The sequence below is a fragment of the Elgaria multicarinata genome, chromosome 16 (genome assembly GCF_023053635.1).
Source record: "Elgaria multicarinata webbii isolate HBS135686 ecotype San Diego chromosome 16, rElgMul1.1.pri, whole genome shotgun sequence".
In the NCBI taxonomy this organism is placed as follows: Eukaryota; Metazoa; Chordata; class Lepidosauria; order Squamata; family Anguidae; genus Elgaria; species Elgaria multicarinata.
In genome coordinates, this window is record NC_086186.1 from 17,805,318 (window position 1) to 17,823,491 (window position 18,174).

Consider the following 18,174-nt stretch of genomic DNA (forward strand, 5'->3'; position numbering starts at 1 on the left):
TCCATGATGCATGCTCAGTATTCTTCCTGCTTCCATGAAACACGGGATGTTCCCATAATTTGGGACACCGCCATTGCAAAGTTCCCTCACGCTTTTAGAATTCCAGTTTCGGACACCCATTGACAGATGAGGCTTAATTAGTCCTATCCAGAGGGATCAGTGAGAATAAATATAACCCCCCTCCAAAGAAACCCATTTGGAGTGCTATGATTAAACTTTGGCACATACTTTTTTTTACCCTTACTCCTGTGCAATCAGTCCCTGAGCATGTACAGAGTGCGTTCTCTTCATACTGAATTCCCAGCTTCCGCACACCTGTTTGGAAAGGGCACAACAGAGAAGCGATAGCAACAGACAACTTCCCAGAACTGAAACAACAGCTGCCAATAAGACAAATGATTATCAATCATCCCAACTCCTGTGGTTGCCACTTTTCTTTCGAGCGTGGCTCCTGTACCTTCAAGAATGGCATGATAGCACAGAGAAATCCGCATGTGCCATTTAACTAGGGTCGGGTGGATGTGTGGTGTATCTTACACAAACACACACACACACACCTTATTTCAGATCCTGCAAAATCAGGCGACAGGAATTGCGCCATCTCGCTCCATCTCTCTCCAACTAACAGCGGACTGAATATAACCCGCTTGAAATCTAAACTATTCACCCACTGCCAGAAGGACACCCCTGGACTGTAACCTGAAATGATTGCCCCTGGAGATATTTAGCAGCTGAGCTGTTCCCTTTTCTTCTTCTTCTTGGCACTGCTTATGGCAAGAAGAGGGGAGCGACCCTCAGCTGTTGCTATCGTGACGCCTGTCCTACCTCGCGGGGTTGTTGTGAGGATTAAATAGGGGAAGGGAGAGAGACGCATAGGCTGTCTTGAGCGCTTTAAATGGACGAGGTGGGGGCAGAGCGAGGTCTTGGGCGGGACGCTCTTCCTCCATTTACACGGAAGCCTCGAGTCCCGACCAGAGCTGCCTGGAAAAAGCTGGAGGCGGCGGCGGCGACGCGATGGCCGCGCACGGAAGCGCCTCCAAGCGAAAGCTCGGCCCCTTTTGGGGGCCGGCCCTCCCGGCTGCTCTTCCTTCCTCCAGCCCGCCCGGCCCGTGGCATTCTCCCTCGCCATGGATTTCCAGGAAGCCGCCAACAGCGCTGCTGAGCACATGCAGAGCTATCGGAAGGACCCCAGCGGCTGGCGCACTTGCAAACGCACGGTGAGCCTCCCTCCTCCCCGGCCGCGTGTGGCCACTTGGTTTCTTCCGTTCGGCAGAAGGAGGTGGTAAATTCCGGAGGTGGCTGTACCATTTCGGACTGCAGGTGTGTGCGGGGGTGGGTTTTTGAACTCCCCTCCCCGTTAAAAATAATAATATCTCCCTGGATTTCGAAAGATAGCATATCTTAGGAGAGACGTGCTGTTTCCGAGCTCTCTCCCTGCTGTGCTACATGTCTGCTTGCAAGGAGGATTTCTTTTCTTTTTCTTTTTATATATGTGGGGGACCATCCAAACCGGTGTTCGTCTCACCTGCGCTCTGAAGTGGTATGGCCACCATCACTGTCCAATCTCATTTCCTGCTGAATGGATACCTGAGCAGCCTTTGGAAGTTGGGATCTGGTGGCTGAGTTTGCAGCGAACAAGACGAATGGATCCTTGCCTGTGGTTTACCAGGCATTTTCTGGGATCTGCTTCTGGTAAACCCTTGCTATCCCTTGGGCAGATGTTGGAGATTGCTCTGAGAGTTGGGGGGGGGGGGTATGTCAATTACCATGCTGGCTGGGGAATGCTGAGAATTGTAGCCGCCCCCCACGCCCGTGGATGCATGCATATAAACGCATGGTGCATGGAGACAGACGAAAACCAACCAACCAAACTGTACCAGTGCGCTGTTTCTTTTACCTTTCCCCTCACTGGACTATCCCCAAAATAAATGCTACTAGAGGCACAATCCTATGTATGTTTAGACTGATAAAAGACCTACAACTACCAGCATGCCCCAGACATGGCTAGGAGTTATGAGCCTCCCCCCACTCTAAATATGCATAGGATTGCACCCTGTGTTTGGGATGCAGCTCTTCTGTTTTGATGGGCACAGAGTGGGCACAGAGATTACTGAGGTGCAAAGGCACCTCAGCCATGCAGCCGCAGGTCGCAGGTTCAATTCCCAGCATTTCCAATTAGGGCTGGGAAAAGTCCCTACTCTGGATAGGGTTACCGGTGAACATATTAGGCAATACGGAAACTAGATGGAACAAAGGCCTGACTCAGTTTCTTAGGTTCCTAAAAGTGCAACCAGATCTGTTGTGTGGATAAAAATTCTGGAATGAAAAGTGTGTGGGGGGGGAGAGTAATGGCAATATGCAGTTTTGCTAATGCGCACTATTTCCGAAACTGGAACAGAGTCAACAATTTCCAGAGGGTCGCTGAGTTCGCCTATTACAACCACCAAGAGTTTTATGCCACTTTAAAGATTAGCAAATGTATCCTGGCATAAGCTTTTCATCAGATGCCCTGGAGTATTATGGAGAGTTTCATGTTTATATACAGTCCATATAACGTGAGTGTTGGTGGGGTGGAGAATTTTAAACGGTGAAATCAGGAGGCTACAATGTGCAGCTTGAGCAATGTTTAATTTGTAAAACGTCAACAAAAGGAAGCATCCTTGGGTGGGGGTGAAAGTGACCCGGGGTGTCCCTGTGTGTCCCTGTGAATCATTCACCCTTTAGTTTCCTTTCTCTGGGATGCTTTTGTGTATCCCCTCCTGACAAGACTCAGCAAGCAACGTAATGCTCACTGCTTAGCCTGGAGGAGGAGGAGACAAAAACGCAGCGTACCCCTGCTGTCATTGGTGCATCTGAGGACATGCTACAGTGTGACATGGCTCTATGGGGAGGAGGCAATTTGGCTTTCACAAAGGAAGCAGAGCTCATGTAATGTGGACTCCGTGACCTTATTTTCAGTGCCACGATTTACTTTGCAATATCCAGAGTAACGTTTCTTATTGTATTTGATTCCTTTCCTTTTCTTTTTCTTTTCAAAACTGATTTGTTTGTTTTTAACACGTTGGTATGAATTTTACAGCAAGACCATAGCTTAGTGGTAAAACAACTGCGTTGCATGCTAAAGTTCCATGACGTCTCCAGGCAGGCCTGGAAAAAACGCCGGCCTGAAACCCTGGGTAACCATTGCTGCCAGTCAGTGTCGACAATACTGGGCTAAATGGACCATGGGACTGACTCAGTAGAAGCCAGCTCCCTATGTGCCTATGAATTAGCTGCCCGTTCTCCTAAGACGTTGCAACCAGCATGAAAACTTGAAGGGAGTGGGGTGCGAATTTGAATTTGCTTCCAAACGTTTCCCGGTTTCCAAATTTGAATCTCCCAGTTCTGGTTGGTGTTCCATTTAGGGCAGACTTCCCCAATCTGGTGCCCTCCAGATGTGTTAGATTAGAACTCACAATGTCCATGCTAGCTGGGGTTGATGGAATTGTAGTCCAACGCATTTGGAGGGCACGAGGTGGGCAAGGATGGTTTAGGATAGGTGTTGTTGTTGTTTAAAATAAAGGCAACAAGGTCTAGAGAGGTAGCTGTGTTACAGTTGGCCCATTCAGAAGACCCCTTAAAGCATGGCTTTAACCACGGTGGTTAAGCCAGAAAGCTAGGCCGTGTTCAGAAAACACCTTAAATCATGGCCTTAACCACAGCGAGTAAGGCTTTTTGCTTTATTCACCATGGTTAAAGCCGTGGTTTAAGGTGTCTTCTGAACACAGCCTGGCTTTCTGGCTTAACCACTGTGGTTAAAGCCATGCTTTAAGGGGTCTTCTGAACAGGGTCTCTGTGGCAGCAGCATTAACAAAGTCTCTTGTAGCAGCTTGAAGACTGACGGACTCTATTCCACTAAAGCTCCTTATGCTATAATAAATGCATCAGTCTTTAAGGTGCCACAATACTCTGTGTTTTTAAAAGTTCTGCATCTGGAAAGTTGGTCTTTAGCATTCTTGCCCTAAAATTCCAACAATATAATCACTGCACCACAATGTCTTAAGCCACTCTCTCTCTGCCTGAGGCCTGTTCCCTGGCTGCAATATGGTGATATTAATTCTAACCTACCTTACAGGGCTGTTGTGAGGAATGCTGAGATAATGTGTACGTGGAACCATCCAAAGTAATACATAAATCTAGATGATGGTGATTTTAAAATCTAGAAAGGACTCACAATTTTTTTATTTTTTTTTAAAAAAAATCTTTTATTTTCCCTAGAATGAAATTTCAATTTCTTGGAGACCATCAACTGAGTTTCCTGGAAACTTGTAAGTAAGACTATACAAAAATTGAGCATATTTGTCTTGTAGGCAAATTGCTTGGGGAATAAGGTTGAGTCTTCACCATCATTTTTGTCACATTTATGGCTGCTTTTCCTTCCAAATAAAAGTGGGCAGCTTAAACACGCTCTTCTGTGTGTGAATAACATAACGTGGCATTTGGCCCTAAGATGTAAGTTCAACATTCAAGGAAAATATGTCATTAATGAAGGGGGATGGAGTAGGAAAAAATGCCTAGAACATAAGCGCAAGATTTCAGTTCATGAGAATCATGGGATGGTTTGAACATCTTCAATGAGATCCAGGTTTTCTGTAGAGTCAAGGAAAATCGGAAATTGAGAGATATGCCAGTAGATGAAGATAGACTATGATGCAGACTCATTTGTCTCCTTGCACAATTATGAATGGATCTTGTGAAATACCACCGATCTCAAATTATTCAAGCCCTGAAGTATGTTCACTTGGAAGTGAGGGTAGATAAGCCTATTTTGATGTATCAAACTAAGGTGATGGGATTTGGATCTGTCACACTTCACCTCCTTCAGACTATAGGTGGAGTTTGATATTTTTCAGTGCTCTGAAATCAAAATGAAACGAAAGAAGTCCTGCGAGTAGAAAGCTAGCACATCAGGGAAACAGATATGCTAATATTTGTTTTCTCTAATGCATTGGTTTGCTACATCCTGGGATATATTTACTTTTTTTAACATAAAGAAGCATTGAAAAATATACAGCTCTAAATAGAATCCTGCTGTTCTGGCATCTGTAGCAGAAGACTGTGGCATCTATAGCAGAGATTGGAGATGGATGGCAATATGGGACAGGGGGGGAAAGGAGTTTTGACTTCAATTGCTTTTCTTCTTCATTATTCCCCAAAAGATACAAAGCAGAAGGAATTATACCTGCAAGACCAGAAGACGTGTTTAAATGTATAAAACCAGAGACTGGTGGACTTAGAGAAAAATGGGATCAGAATGTGAAAGAAGTTGTAGTCATTGAAACAATAAATGAAGTAAGTTTAATGAAGCATTGTCAGCAGCCGCTACCAATCACGGTTGCTGCAGGATGATGGGAGAGGAAATGAAATTCCTGTGTTTTTATTGGGAGGCAGTTGTGAAAATGGGGTTGCTGACTGGCTAGAATCGACTAGCAAGAACTGTGGTTGCTGACTGGCTATCCGCTCTCACTGAAATTAGCAGCCTGCACATGTGCCAGTTGGGTGTACCTTTATTACCACCATGTAAGGAACGTGGTTGCTGACTGGCAACCTGCCATTGCGAAGATTAACAGCCTCTACTTGTGCCAGTTTGGGCGTTTCTTAGCACCATGAAAGAACTGTGTTTGCTGACTGGCTATTTGCCATCACTGCCATTAATAGCCTCTACCCATGGCAGTTTGGCAGCCTTTAGCATTGTGCAAGAACCATGGTTGCTGGCAGACTATCCGCCATCACTGACACTAGCAGCCTGTACCTACAACTATTCAATAGGGGTGTGCACGGACCCCCCGCTCCGCCCCGTGGGCCGATCCGAAAATATCGGATCGGCCCGCTCCGCTCCGCGCCACTCCGCCCATACTCTGCTCCTCTTCGCCGCGGAGCTCCGGCTCCGAATCGGAGCTCCGCAGTAGAGGGGAGTGGCGCCAGGTAAGGCCGGGAGAGGAGGGCGGGAGGTTTACCGGGCCCTGCCGCCATCGCCGCCCGTGCGGCGACGGCGGCAGAGCCCGGTAAGGGACCAAGGGGGAGGGGGGCCTTACCTGCCTCCGTCCGCGGTCCGTCGGCGTCTTCAATTGAGCCCGCGGTTCAGACCGCAAGCGGCCCAGACTTCCTGGTTGAACCGCTGGCTCAATTGAAGACGCCGACGGAGTGCGGATGGAGGCAGGTAAAGGAGAGGAGGGGGGGTTACCGGGCCCTGCCGCCGTTGCTGCCCATGCGGCGGCGACGGCGGCGGCAGAGCCCGGTAAGGGACCAAGGGAGAGGGGGGCCTTACCTGCCTCCGTCCAAGGTCCGTCGGCGTCTTCAATTGAGCCCGCGGTTGCGGCCCAGACTTCCTGGTTGAACCGCGGGCTCAATTGAAGATGCCGACGGACGCAGGTAAGGGAGAGGAGGGAGGGGGGTTTACCGGGCCCTGCTGCTGTCGCCGCATGGGCGACAGTGGCAGGGCCCGGTAAACCCTACTTACCTTTCCGGCAGAGCTCCGGATCGAGGCAAACGATCTGCCTTCACCTCAATCCTCTTCGCCACGCTCCGCCGGCCCCCCAATCCCCTTCGCCTCCGCCTTAAGGGCAGGCGAAGCCCCCCGCTCCACTTCTAATTCACCAGTCCGATTAGAAGCGGAGCACATCCCTACTATTCAAGATTGTTGCTGTGAGCCTATGCTCACTTACCTTGAAGCAAGTGCCATTGATCTCAGTGGGACTTCCTTCTAAGTAGAGATGTTTACAATTCTAGTCTAAATCTTACCCAGCTGTGTATTTAATATTTGCTATTGCTTTTTATATCTGCTGCTTTGTAATTGATTATTACATTTGTGGCTTTGGTGCTTGGAAGGGTTTTTGGTAGGGGTGTGATCCGCTCCGATTAGGAGCGTAGAAGCAGTAGCGGATTGGCCTGCTCCGCCTTACCCAGAGGCGGAGTAGGAGCGGACCGCGGACCCCCTAGAAGCAAGGCGAAGAGAAGCGGCCATTTTTCGGAGCTCCTAGTTCAGGCGGAGCGCTCCGGTCGCCATCTTGAAAACATTTCGCCATAGGATTGCATTGCGGCAAATAATCGCGCATAACTAGGTTGTTTTTGAAGCTATCGTTCTAGAAATTCTTGTGCTCAGAGAGTCGTGGATGGGGGTCATTTTGAGACCACTCTCACCTCTCTGCGTTGTCTGGGTCGCGTGCTATATTTTTGTGAAAATCGGGTCAACCGCGCGGCTCAAACGGCGTTTTCGGCTTTTCGCCCATAGGATTGCATTGAGGGAAAGAATCGGGGATAACTGGGGGGGGGTTTAAGCTATCATTCTGAAAATTCTTGTGCACAGAGAGTCGTGGATGGGGGTCATTTTGAGACTACTCTCAACTTTCTGCATCGTACGGGTCGCGCGCTAGAAGTTTTTAAAAAATCGGCGGGAAAAATACCTTTTTCAAAGGGCTGAGGGGCAGAGTCAGCTCCCGGTCATGATGATCCCAAAGTTGGAGGAGGGCATAGGCAAAACGGGTAACTTGGGATTCTGGGAAACTTCTCTTTCTTCATCTGAACGGGCTTTTCCCCGTGTTTTTTAACACAGTAGCCCCACCAAATGCACAAACACAACCTGAAATCATATACTAAGCCAAGAATAAGAGATAGAAACACAGCACTGCTCCCCACCCTAACCTTGGTGAACAACTGAATAGATGTGGTGCAAGGGGATGAGCTCCCCTAGGGCATCTCATCGTGGACGTGCCCCCACTCTCTCCTGTACTGGAAGGCCATTAGAGCCTTCCAAAGAGAGTAAAACGGTGGAGCAATGCCTATCATGAGTTGAAGTGAATGGTCACTTTTCAGTGGTGGAGCAATGCCTGTTCTGAGTCGAAGTGAGCATTTTACTTCTTCTCAGAGCTGTTGGTGGCTGTCTTGAACTGGCAGCTACTTCCCCCTCCCCCGGGCACGTCCCCCTATTGCTGGTAAAAGACAGATATAGCCTTTTTAAAAAAATTCTTCTTGCTGTTTATTGAGCAACACTGCTGCTTTTAATTCCACCCCTCCTTTGTTTATTTATTGATTTATTCCATTTTATATGCATTACTGGCTTATCCTTGGCTCACTTCCTTATGCCCCCAGAAATGCCAGCTGCATGCCTGCCTGCCTTCCCTCCCTCCTCCCCTGCCCACCTCGCAGGGATGTTGTGTGTGGGGTGCCCGATTTTCAAAAATTCCCCAAAAATCAGGGGATGATGGGATTGCTTTGAAACTTGGCGTGCGTGTGTATATCCCCATGAGGTGTCATGGTGCCAAACATGAGGTTTCTAACTTGAACAGAAAAAAAGTTGTATAATTTTTTAGCTTTCAATGCAAGCCTATGGGGGGGGGAAACGGAGCTCCGCATCCGGAGCTCCGGGCGGAGCGGAGCGGAAGTGGGCGGAGCGGGGGCGGGGCGGAGCGGCCCGATCCGGAAAATGGCGGATCTGCAAGTGAAGCGGAGCGGGGGGTCCGTGCACACCCCTAGTTTTTGGGGGTGGGTGGGGAGTAGCTTTTGTTGATTTGCAAGCCTCTCTAGGAACTCCTTGGAGCTGCAGGAGGGACAGAAATATAGAAAATACACTTTGCCACTGGCTGAGAGTGGCAGGCCCATCATGGAATGTACAATGTTATGGGCACTAGGACAAGATTCTTGGGATTAGCGTGATTTGCCTTTCTGGTGCTCTGCTTTAGCATCTTGCTACATGCACAGTATGTGCTTAAAATGTTCACCTGACTAAAGATAATTGCATTCCTCTTCATTGTGCAAGCCGATCCTAAATTCACAACATGTTCCTTATTTGCACTTTGCAGAACATCTGTATAACTAGAACTACCACACCGTCCGCTTTCATGAAGATCATCTCGCAGAGAGAGTTCGTAGATGTGGTCCTGATTAAACAGGATGAGGATGGGACAAAAGCGAGTGCAGGTAAGATAGATAAATCCCACATGTGAACCAGATTGCAGGACAGGTGTGGGGGGTGGGGGGTGGCGGCGAACGTGTAATTCACTACCGCAAGTTGTGACGATGGCCCCCAATTTGGATGGCTTTAAAAAGGGGTTGGAGAAATTCCTGGAGGGAAAGGCTATCAATGGCTACTAGTCCTGATGGCTATGTGCTACATCCAGTATCAAAGGTAGTAAACCTGAATACACTAGTTGCTGGGGAACATGGGTGGGAGGATGCTGATGCACCATGTCCTGCTCATGAGTCCCTGGTTGACAGCTGGTTGGCCACTGTGTGAACGGATTGCTGGACTAGATGGACCCTCAGTCTGATCCAGAAGGGCTCTTCTTATGTTCTTATGTGAGACTATATGAACATTCTCTTTCTGAGGTGCATGTTACTACCATTGGCATCACGTGACAATCACGCATGTGTGAATCAGCCTTGTGAAAAATTCTAGCTGACTGAGAGTGGCAAGAGATGCAGCAGACTTTTTTTTAACGTGTTGATGTATATAACAGCCTATAGGAGACATTGTCGGTGTGCAGTGGACACATCTGTGGCAAACTTGCACAAGTACTATTTCTAATATATTGCACAGAATCTGACAGCCTGAAAACTTCAATTGTGACTTTAAAAAACACGTAACTCTTGAATCCTGCACCCAAGGCATTGACTGATGAAGTCAAATCAATATATGAAATTGAACATCCCACTGCTCAGACCGAATTCTTCTTGATGGACATTTTCTCTTTGGCATGGCTAGTATTATGCCAGTATAGATGCATTGATATTTCATTTAACACCATTTATTTGTTTATTATTTATTACATTTGTATCCCACCTTTTTTCCTCCAAGGAACCCGAGGCGGCATACATAATCCTCCTCCTCTCCATTTTATCCTTACAACAACCCTGTGAGGTAGGTTGGGCTGAGAGTCTGTGACTGGCCCCAAGTCACCCAGTGGGTTTCCATAGCCGAGTGGGGACTAGAACCCGGATCTCCCGACTCCCAGTCCGACACCTTAGCCACTACACCACACCATGTTCTTTTTCTTGTAAGCACATATTCTTATTTTAATACGAGTGCAACTGAGAATAGGCGAGTGTGTGAATTTCCTTGTAGGAGGCTGAAAATAGGCTAGAGATCTGAATGTCCTGAGAAGGAAAATTGCTGCAATAAGAGAAATTAATGGCAGGGACAAAAAGCAGTAAGACCATGCTGACAAAGTGACAAACAATGGTAGATTTTCTATCTAATAATAGACAGAGTGGGTTGAGTCAAATTGAAACAGAGAGTCACGTAACAAAAATCATCTCTGGCGGCAAATAACTTGCAGGTGCAGGCTGCAGCCATCTGTTAAGTTTTATTGCAATGCAACATGGCCTTATAGAGACGTGACTTAGTGTCATCTTGCTTGCAAAATACTCTAAAACAAATATACCGCGTCATCTGCTTTGTAGGCTTTGATAATAAACACAGCATTTGTCACTGCGCAGCAGAAGACGAGAGGATATCAATGGATCGTCTAAGTATGCTTAGCTAGAGACTAGAAACTTAGTATAACGTCTCTTAGGAAAGGAAAGGAACCTCTCGTGCAAGCACTGAGTCATTACTGACTCTTGGAGGGACGCCAGCTTTTGCTGACGTTTTCTTGGCAGGCCTTATAGCGGGGTGGTTTGCCGTTGCCTTCCCCGGCCGTGATTACCTTTCCCCCAGCTAGCTGGGTACTCATTTTACCGACCTCGGGAGGATGGAAGGCTGAGTCGACCCGAGCCGGCTGCCTGAAACCAGCTTCCGCTGGGATCGAACTCAGGCCATGGGGAGAGTTTCAGCTGCAGAAACTGCTGCTTTACCGCTCTGCGCCACACGAGGCTCTTAACGTCTCTTATCCTGCTACAATAAACTGAATTGAAGAGTCACTACTTTGTGGAATCCTGTTTATCTACCTTCCTATAAAGTCCTGCAGATCTCAGTCAGCTTGAACACCTGGGAGGCCATTTTACCTCAACACCGGCTTACTAATGCTGCAGTGACTGGAGAAGACCACACTGGCAGAATTCCTCTACTGTACAGTTCTTAACAAACTGTGGTGTAGTGAACCTGGATTCACAGGGATGTGGGCCTGGCATTTCTGATTAGCAGGGTACTGACGGAAATGGCGCCCCCACCCTACCCCAGACCCCACCTGTTCTCTCTGAGCTCAGCTGCAACTTTCACAACATTTTATTTCGAGCCATTCCTGTAGCAATGCAAAGTATTTGGGACTGGTTTGGTCTTCAGTGGGCAATCAGGACCCATGAGAAATTTGTTTCAGTTTGGTTTTGATCAGGATTTATCCAGTTTGCACCTTCTGAAGGAAACGGGGATTGGACATAATCTGCCATCAAATTCTGTACATTGGTTGTTTTTGCTGCCACAGGCCAGGGCCGGCTGCCCGTGGCTAGAGTGTTGGACTGGGAGTCGGGAGATCCGGGTTCTAATCCCCACTCGGCCATGGACGCTCACTGGATGACTTGAGGCCAGCCACAGATGCTCTGCCCAACCTACCTCACAGGGCTGTTGTTGTGAGGATAAAATGGAGAGGGAAAGGGAGATTACGTTTGCTGCCTTGGGTTCCTTGGAGGGAAAAGGGCGGGATATAAATGCAAGAAATAAATAAATCCACACGGCCGCCTGCGTTTTTTATCTCACCTCGGGGGCGTGGCTATGGGGAGTGCCGTGATGAGTGCCTGCACTTACCACCCCGTCACTGTCGAGCAGCCTGCTTCTCCATTCATCCCGTTATTGCCTCTGCCTGTGTGCAGGACTAGTCCTTGTGCTGATTTGTAGGCACAGTTTTCAGAGGCTTTCTTGCCCCCAAACACTAACCCCCCTCTTCTGTGCATTTTTCTCATGTCTCTTTTTACTCCCAGCGACCAACGTGGAGCATCCCCTTTGCCCGCCTGAGCCAAGCTACGTGAGAGGACGTAACTATCCCTGTGGCTGTTTTTGCATTCCTGTCCCAGGGTAAGAGGTGTAGACACGTTTTGCAGTCTCAAACATGTACGTAGAGCAAGGGTGTTGAAGTGCTTTCCGTCTGAGGGCCGATGACCACTTCAGAGAAGGTCTCGGGGGCTGCGTTCCACTGGTGGGCGGAGCCAAAGGCAAAAGTGGGTGGGGCCAAAATACCAGCTTGGTTTAGCTTCTTACTGCCAACAGCTCAGCATCGCAACCTCTTAGGATGGGGAAACCTGCACAAATCTTGAGAAACCACCAAATTATGGAAGGTCAGAGGACAGGCATAGCACCAGGGGAAGGAGCATTCTCAGTGGCCTCCATAAGTCTTGGGACGTTGAAGGTGTCAGCTGGGAAGGGGATGTGGGCTGAAAACCTGGGAGTGGGGAGAGAGAATTGGTCTCCTTGAACCCCTAACAGTTTATAAGATCCTGGAGAAAGGCACAGCTGGCTGGGATCCTGAACAACAACATTCCTCTTAAGTGGTGCAGAGTTACGCTCTCCCACACTAGAGGCATTCAAGAAGCAGCTGGACAACCATCTGTCAGGGATGCTTTAGGGTGGATTTCTGCATTGAGCGGGGGGTTGGACTCGATGGCTTTCTAGGCCCCTTCCAACTCTGCTATTCTATGATTCTATGATTTTGTTACATCTCTCAGTGTCAACCACAGTGAGCTTAAATGGAACATCCCTATTCAGAGGCAGTGTAGCTTTGAAAAACAGGCACTATGGCCAGTCAGCAAGGAAGGGCTGTTGCCTTTACATCCTGCTTGTTGGTTTCTGAAGGCATCTGGGTGGCCTTCAGGAAGGTAGGACTCTGGACTAGATGGCCCTTGGGTCTGATCCAGGAAAGTTGTTTTTATATTCTCACGGTTGCCCACCTGAGGATATATGTGTGAGAAGCCACTCCGGGTTTCACTCAGAACTCTCAAGGAACTATCCAAGGTTGGGTAGCTCCTTGGGAGCACCTTGGATAGTTCCTTGGAAGTTCTGACTGAAACCCGGAGCGGATTCCCCTCCCCACTGACGCTGGAGCTACCAGGCTCCAAAGGAAGTGTATGAAGATTTATCCGGGGATGCTCCCTCACCCTCAAGTCTGGGCCTCTGGCTCAAAGGTGATTTCTGTTGACCTATTTTGGGTTTGTTTGTTTGTTTATTTCCCCTACAGGGACCCACACAAGACTCAGCTCCTCAGCTTCTTTCAGACCGACCTAGCTGGCAACCTCCCACAGACAGTTGTCGACTCCTTCTTTCCAAGCAGTATAACCGGTTTTTACACCAACCTGAACAAAGCGGTGGTAAAACTAGTAGCTTAAACCAGATATTGTCTTCTCAAGTGGAAAAACAGCAACAACCTTAGCCAGGGTGTGTATTTATAATTCTGCAGTTGCACTTTTTAAGAGCAGAAAGGGGTTCTGGATGCAGTTCAGGACGGGGTCGGAGCATGACACACTTGAAAACACCATCGATTTTCGATGAGGAAGACTTCAAACGCATGTCTTGAAATCAACGGGGTTCACAATGCTCACAAAGGCTCCCTCGGTCTGGGGGCAGGACTATAAGGCCTTGGGGAGCGCCCTTAGTCATGCTGCTAGATCTCATCATCAATCCTCATCCACGTACATTTGTCCTCATTCCTGTTGATCAAACCTGCAGCAGCAAGCAGCACAGCTCTCACTGAACAATACCATTCAGACAATAGGTGGAGAGTGCTGCGTCTCGAATGCACCCTGGCCCCAAAGCCCCACACCATCTACCTGCCTGTGTTAAGCTAGCATGTCATGGAGTTCCAGCTATTCTCCCTGACATGCTAGTCTTCTGTGTGCAGGGAGATTTCTACTGGGGAAAAAAAAAACATTCAAGCATGTGACCTCTGAAATATTAGGGGGGAAATCCTAACAGAACAGTTTGTCAGTGGAACAAGTAGAGATATAAAAGAAATTGAAGCCATGCGGGGGGGGAACAGGTCTTTTCCCATATTTTTTTAGAGAGAAAAATTGAAATTTTGGGGGAAATTGAAAAAAAGCAGTACTTCTTCTTTCAACACTCTTTATAGAACTAAAGTCACTTCTTTGCTTTAAGACAGCCTTCTCCAACCTGGTGCCCACCAGATACTTTGGACTTCAGAGTCTATCAGCCTCAGGCCCCATGGGTAATGGTCAGGAACACTGTTGTCCAAAACATCTGGAGGGCACCAGGTTGGGGAAAATAGCTTAAGGAACCTAAAGCAGCCTTTCTATCCCTAAAGGTATTTTATGTATCATTTAGCTTGCTCATAAAATTATAATTATATTTTAAAACTTTTAAAAGTAAACACACTTAGATTTCTAATTAATGTCTGAATAAATTAGAACTACATTAAATGACTTCTACACAGGACTCTATAGAATAACACTCAAACTATCAAGAATGCACAGTGTTGGCTCTACTCACATGATGGGAAACTGAATATAACTTCAGATCAACAATTTTAATAAGGACTGAAAGAAATAACTATTCTGCCAATCTTACAGAGAGGATTAAAACACACACACACACCCTGCCATGGCTTCATTATTTCCAGACATTTTACATCTCTAGTCTGCCTATAAAAGTATACCTATTACATAGCTTTTAGAAATCACTTTGGGTGGAGTAAAGATTGGGTAACAATATATAAATACTTTGTCTTTAATTCTAAAAGAAAATATTTCATCATCCAAAGCGGTTCGATTTTTTCCAGTTTTTCAGAAAAACAAACAAAACCTAGAGAGTCCTAGGAAGAAAACAAAACATGTTTTTCTTCTGAAGTTTTCCAGTTTTCACCCCCAGACTTCACATGTCTAGGAACACGTGGTCATGGCAGCTGGTGGGCTTCCCTCAATGGAGATACTTAAGCATTGGCTGAACATTTTCATCCTGCATTGAGCGGAGGGTTGGACTAAATGACCTCTAACATGCATTCCAGCTCTATAATTCTATCCCCTACCTGTACCATTCATCAGCTGCTCCGTGTGATTCTGGCAGTAACATTGTGCTACCTTACAGGTTTGTTGTGAGGTGCTAATGTGCAGTTCGTGTCCTGTAATTTAACAATAAAAAGATGGTGCTCTTAAATGGTTGCCGACCTATTATATGCTTGCATCGTAGCTGGAAAATCGGTAAACAGAGTCAACCATGGCTCTTAATGCACTGGTGGCCAGACAAGCTATTTAAGGGGGGGGGGGGGGAGAGAGAGAGAGAATTGTAAGTAAAGACCAATAATTAAAACAGCAACAATTTATTTGGATAGCATGGGACAGAGTTGAAAGGTGGTGTTGAATCAGGTGTGCCTGGATCCAGAGATGCACAACAATCCACACTGCGCATTCCCGTCGACCTGGCAATGTCGATAGAAATGCCCGTGCGCTTCCCGCAGCACAAGGGGAGACCACAAAGGCCGCTTTGGGTCAAAGGGCATCACATCGGCTGCATGTGTTGTTCCGAATCCATCCAGGGATTTCCGTGTGTCTGGAAGTTAATTCCACGTCTCAGTGTCCCGTGGTGGATGGGAATGCTTGGTTCGTTCGTTACGCAGTCGTGCCCTCATTGATTCATGGCAGCATTTCCCCCACCATCTGGCTGCTTTACACGTTCCTGCTCTTGCTGAATTTCCTTGGCTTTGAAGAGCATGCAGTTGCATCAGCTGCCTTCTTGCAACCGGGACAATGAGCAAGCCGCGAGCATTTGACGTACGCCTCCTCTCCTCTCTTCTCAACTCGGGTCATAGGAACATAGGAAGCTGCCTTGGTCAGATCCTTGGTCCATCTAGCCCCATATTGACAACACTGACTGGCAGCATCAGCTCTCCGGAGTTTCAGGCAGGACTTTTTCCAGCCCTACCTGGAGCTGAAGGCCAAGCAAGTGCTCTACCTCTGAGCCACGGTCGACTTTCTCTTAGCTTGCAAAGAACATCTGGCCATGGGCAGCTCTATCAGCTCTATGGGGATAAATGAAGTCCTTTTTGGCCCTGGTTAAAAACGGGCAGCAGTTCTGGGTCTGTTCATTATTCATATTCTTATTCCTCCGCAGGGAGAGATTCACCTGTTCTGCTGATTGAGTTTTTTCTTTTGAGGATGGCAGTAATAGGCCCATCGGGTAATGTCTTGATGATGTTCCAAGCTTCAAAACGGGAGAGTCCTTGCATCAGATGGGTGTGCACTTGCAATAATTCGTCTCCAGGCTGAACGGCAGGGCTGCGTTCGGTTGCCACCCCTGATGGAAGCAAAGCGAGTTTAGCTTTAACGGTACGGGGAAAGCTGTTTTAAAACACGACTCTTGTGATCAAATACCAAGTGAGCATCTGGTAAACCAGGCGTGTTGAACCTCTTTGAGCACAACAAGAGCTGGGTGAGGGAAAAGAGGTGAGATAATCTAGGGAATACTGGAGGGCGAGATTAGGACACTGAGTAGGCTGGATTTGGCCTGCAGGCCTGAGATTCAACACTCCTGGCTTAAACATTGCCAACTTCCATTTTCTTTGGCTTAGAAATTTCAGAATTGTAATTATTATTTTTCCCCATGTACACAGCAACAGCCCTCAATAACTCCTGTTCTAAATCCTTTTCTCTCTCCTGTGCTGGGAGTTCCACTGTGCATGTTATCCCTCCCTTTAACTTTTCCAGGTCTTGGAAAGTACACAGAGGGACCCCACCTCACCCTTTTCTCAAAGAGCATCCCCATTAGTTCGTAGAATCATGGAATAGTAGCGTTGGAAGGAGCCTATAAGGCCAACCCCCTGCTCAATGCAGGAATCCACCTCAAAGCATACCTGAGAGATGGTTGTCCAGCTGCCTCTTGAAGGCCTCTAGCATGGGAGAGTCCACAACCTCCCTAGGTAACTGGATCCATTGTCGTACTGCTCTAACAGTCAGGAAGTTTTTCCTGATGTCCAAGTGGAATCTGGCTTCCTGTAACTTCAGCCCATTATTCCATGTCCTGCATTCTGGTGATCGAGAAGAGATCCTGGCCCTCCTCTGTGTGACAACCTTTTAAGTATTTGAAGAGTGCTCTCATGTCTCCCCTCAATCTTCTCTTCTCTAGGATAAACATGCCCCGTTATTTCAGTCTCTCCTCCTAAGGCTTTGTTTCCAGACCCCTGATCATCCTCGTTGTCCTCCTCTGTACCCCCTCCATCTTGTCTGCATCCTTCTTGAATTGTGAAGCCCAGAACCCAGTGCCTGTTTACCCTACCCTGTGCCTGTTTGCTTTCTCTTCCCCTCCTTATTGTTTTATCATGGTTTTATTAGATTGTAAGCCTATGCGGCAGGGTCTTGCTATTTACTGTTTTACTCTGTACAGCACCATGTACATTGATGGTGCTATATAAATAAATAATAATAATAATAATAGATGAGGCCTAACCAGGGCTGAATAGAGGGGAACCAGTACTAGTTCATTGGAGTGTTTAATTTTTCAATAAGTGTTCCCTGCTGATTGGTAGAGCCGAAGGGCTTTTAATTCAGCTCTGGCTGAAACTTATCTATGCAAACTGAGGAGCAACATGATCCCTGCAAATAGTTCAAAAAAGATGAGCACTCTATTGCTTGCTTTCCTACCGTTAACGTACCTTTAAAAAGCCTGTTGATGGTTATTGGTTTATCTCCACGGATGGAGCCTTTGCCTCCTTCCAAACTGAAACCTAAACCTGCAGATGTCTTCTCCAGCGTCACCGTGAAGATCAGATCTTCAGATGCTGTGACAAAATGGAATATTGTTGGAGGGGAATCGGTTACAGGAAGGAATGTAGCTTCGGAGTACAGCTCCAGGGTTTGGAAGCAGAAGGACCTGGGTACAATCCTGGTATATCCAGGTACAGCTGGGAAAGACCTATGCATGACATCATGGACAGCCAACGCCTGTCAATGTAACCAATCTAGTCTAACCTGGCTGTGTTGGACTACAACTCCCATCAATGGAAGCTGGTGGCTCAAACTTCGTTACGGCTATGAATGCATTCCGGGTTTCAGTCAGAACTGGACAGAACTCTAAAGGAGCTATAGGAGGTGAATAATAATAATAATAATAATAATAATAATAATAATAATAATTTATTTGTTACCCCGCCTCTCCCTCCGGATTGAGGCAGGGTACAACACAAATAAAAACACCATAAAATACATAAAACTAATTCAAACATTTAAAACTAATACATTATTAAAAGCAGCACATTATTAAAAAGGCAT

The 18,174-nt window shown here is 47.2% G+C and overlaps 2 protein-coding genes across 2 annotated transcripts in view; one reads left to right on the top strand and one right to left on the bottom strand.

Annotated features, from left to right (window-relative positions):
- The first annotated feature begins 1,087 nt into the window (after positions 1-1,087).
- Positions 1,088-15,067, top strand: STARD5 (StAR related lipid transfer domain containing 5). Its single transcript, XM_063142568.1, has 6 exons — positions 1,088-1,217; positions 4,258-4,307; positions 5,199-5,331; positions 8,838-8,955; positions 11,890-11,983; positions 13,140-15,067. Exons 1-6 carry the CDS (start codon positions 1,128-1,130, stop codon positions 13,285-13,287), a joined length of 633 nt encoding a protein of 210 aa, XP_062998638.1. The 5' UTR covers positions 1,088-1,127; the 3' UTR covers positions 13,288-15,067.
- A 132-nt stretch (positions 15,068-15,199) lies between these two features.
- IL16 (interleukin 16) overlaps positions 15,200-18,174 on the bottom strand; it is a 46,128-nt gene continuing 43,153 nt past the window's right edge. Inside the window, exons 19-20 of the mRNA XM_063142574.1 lie at positions 17,559-17,684; positions 15,200-16,204 (exon numbers count right to left, since the gene is read on the bottom strand). Of these exons, the coding sequence (XP_062998644.1) occupies positions 16,008-16,204; positions 17,559-17,684 (323 nt within the window). The 3' untranslated portion in view covers positions 15,200-16,007. The remainder of the gene's footprint in view (positions 16,205-17,558; positions 17,685-18,174) is intronic.

What these genes read in the sequence shown, in the direction of transcription:
- STARD5 (XM_063142568.1), top strand. Translation starts at nt 1,128, where the DNA reads ATGGATTTCCAGGAAGCCGCCAACAGCGCTGCTGAGCACATGCAGAGC. An exon ending in TGGGACAAAAGCGAGTGCAG is followed by an intron (nt 8,956 to 11,889) that starts GTAAGATAGATA and finishes TTTTACTCCCAG; the next exon opens with CGACCAACGTGGAGCATCCC. An exon ending in TTTTGCATTCCTGTCCCAGG is followed by an intron (nt 11,984 to 13,139) that starts GTAAGAGGTGTA and finishes TTTCCCCTACAG; the next exon opens with GGACCCACACAAGACTCAGC.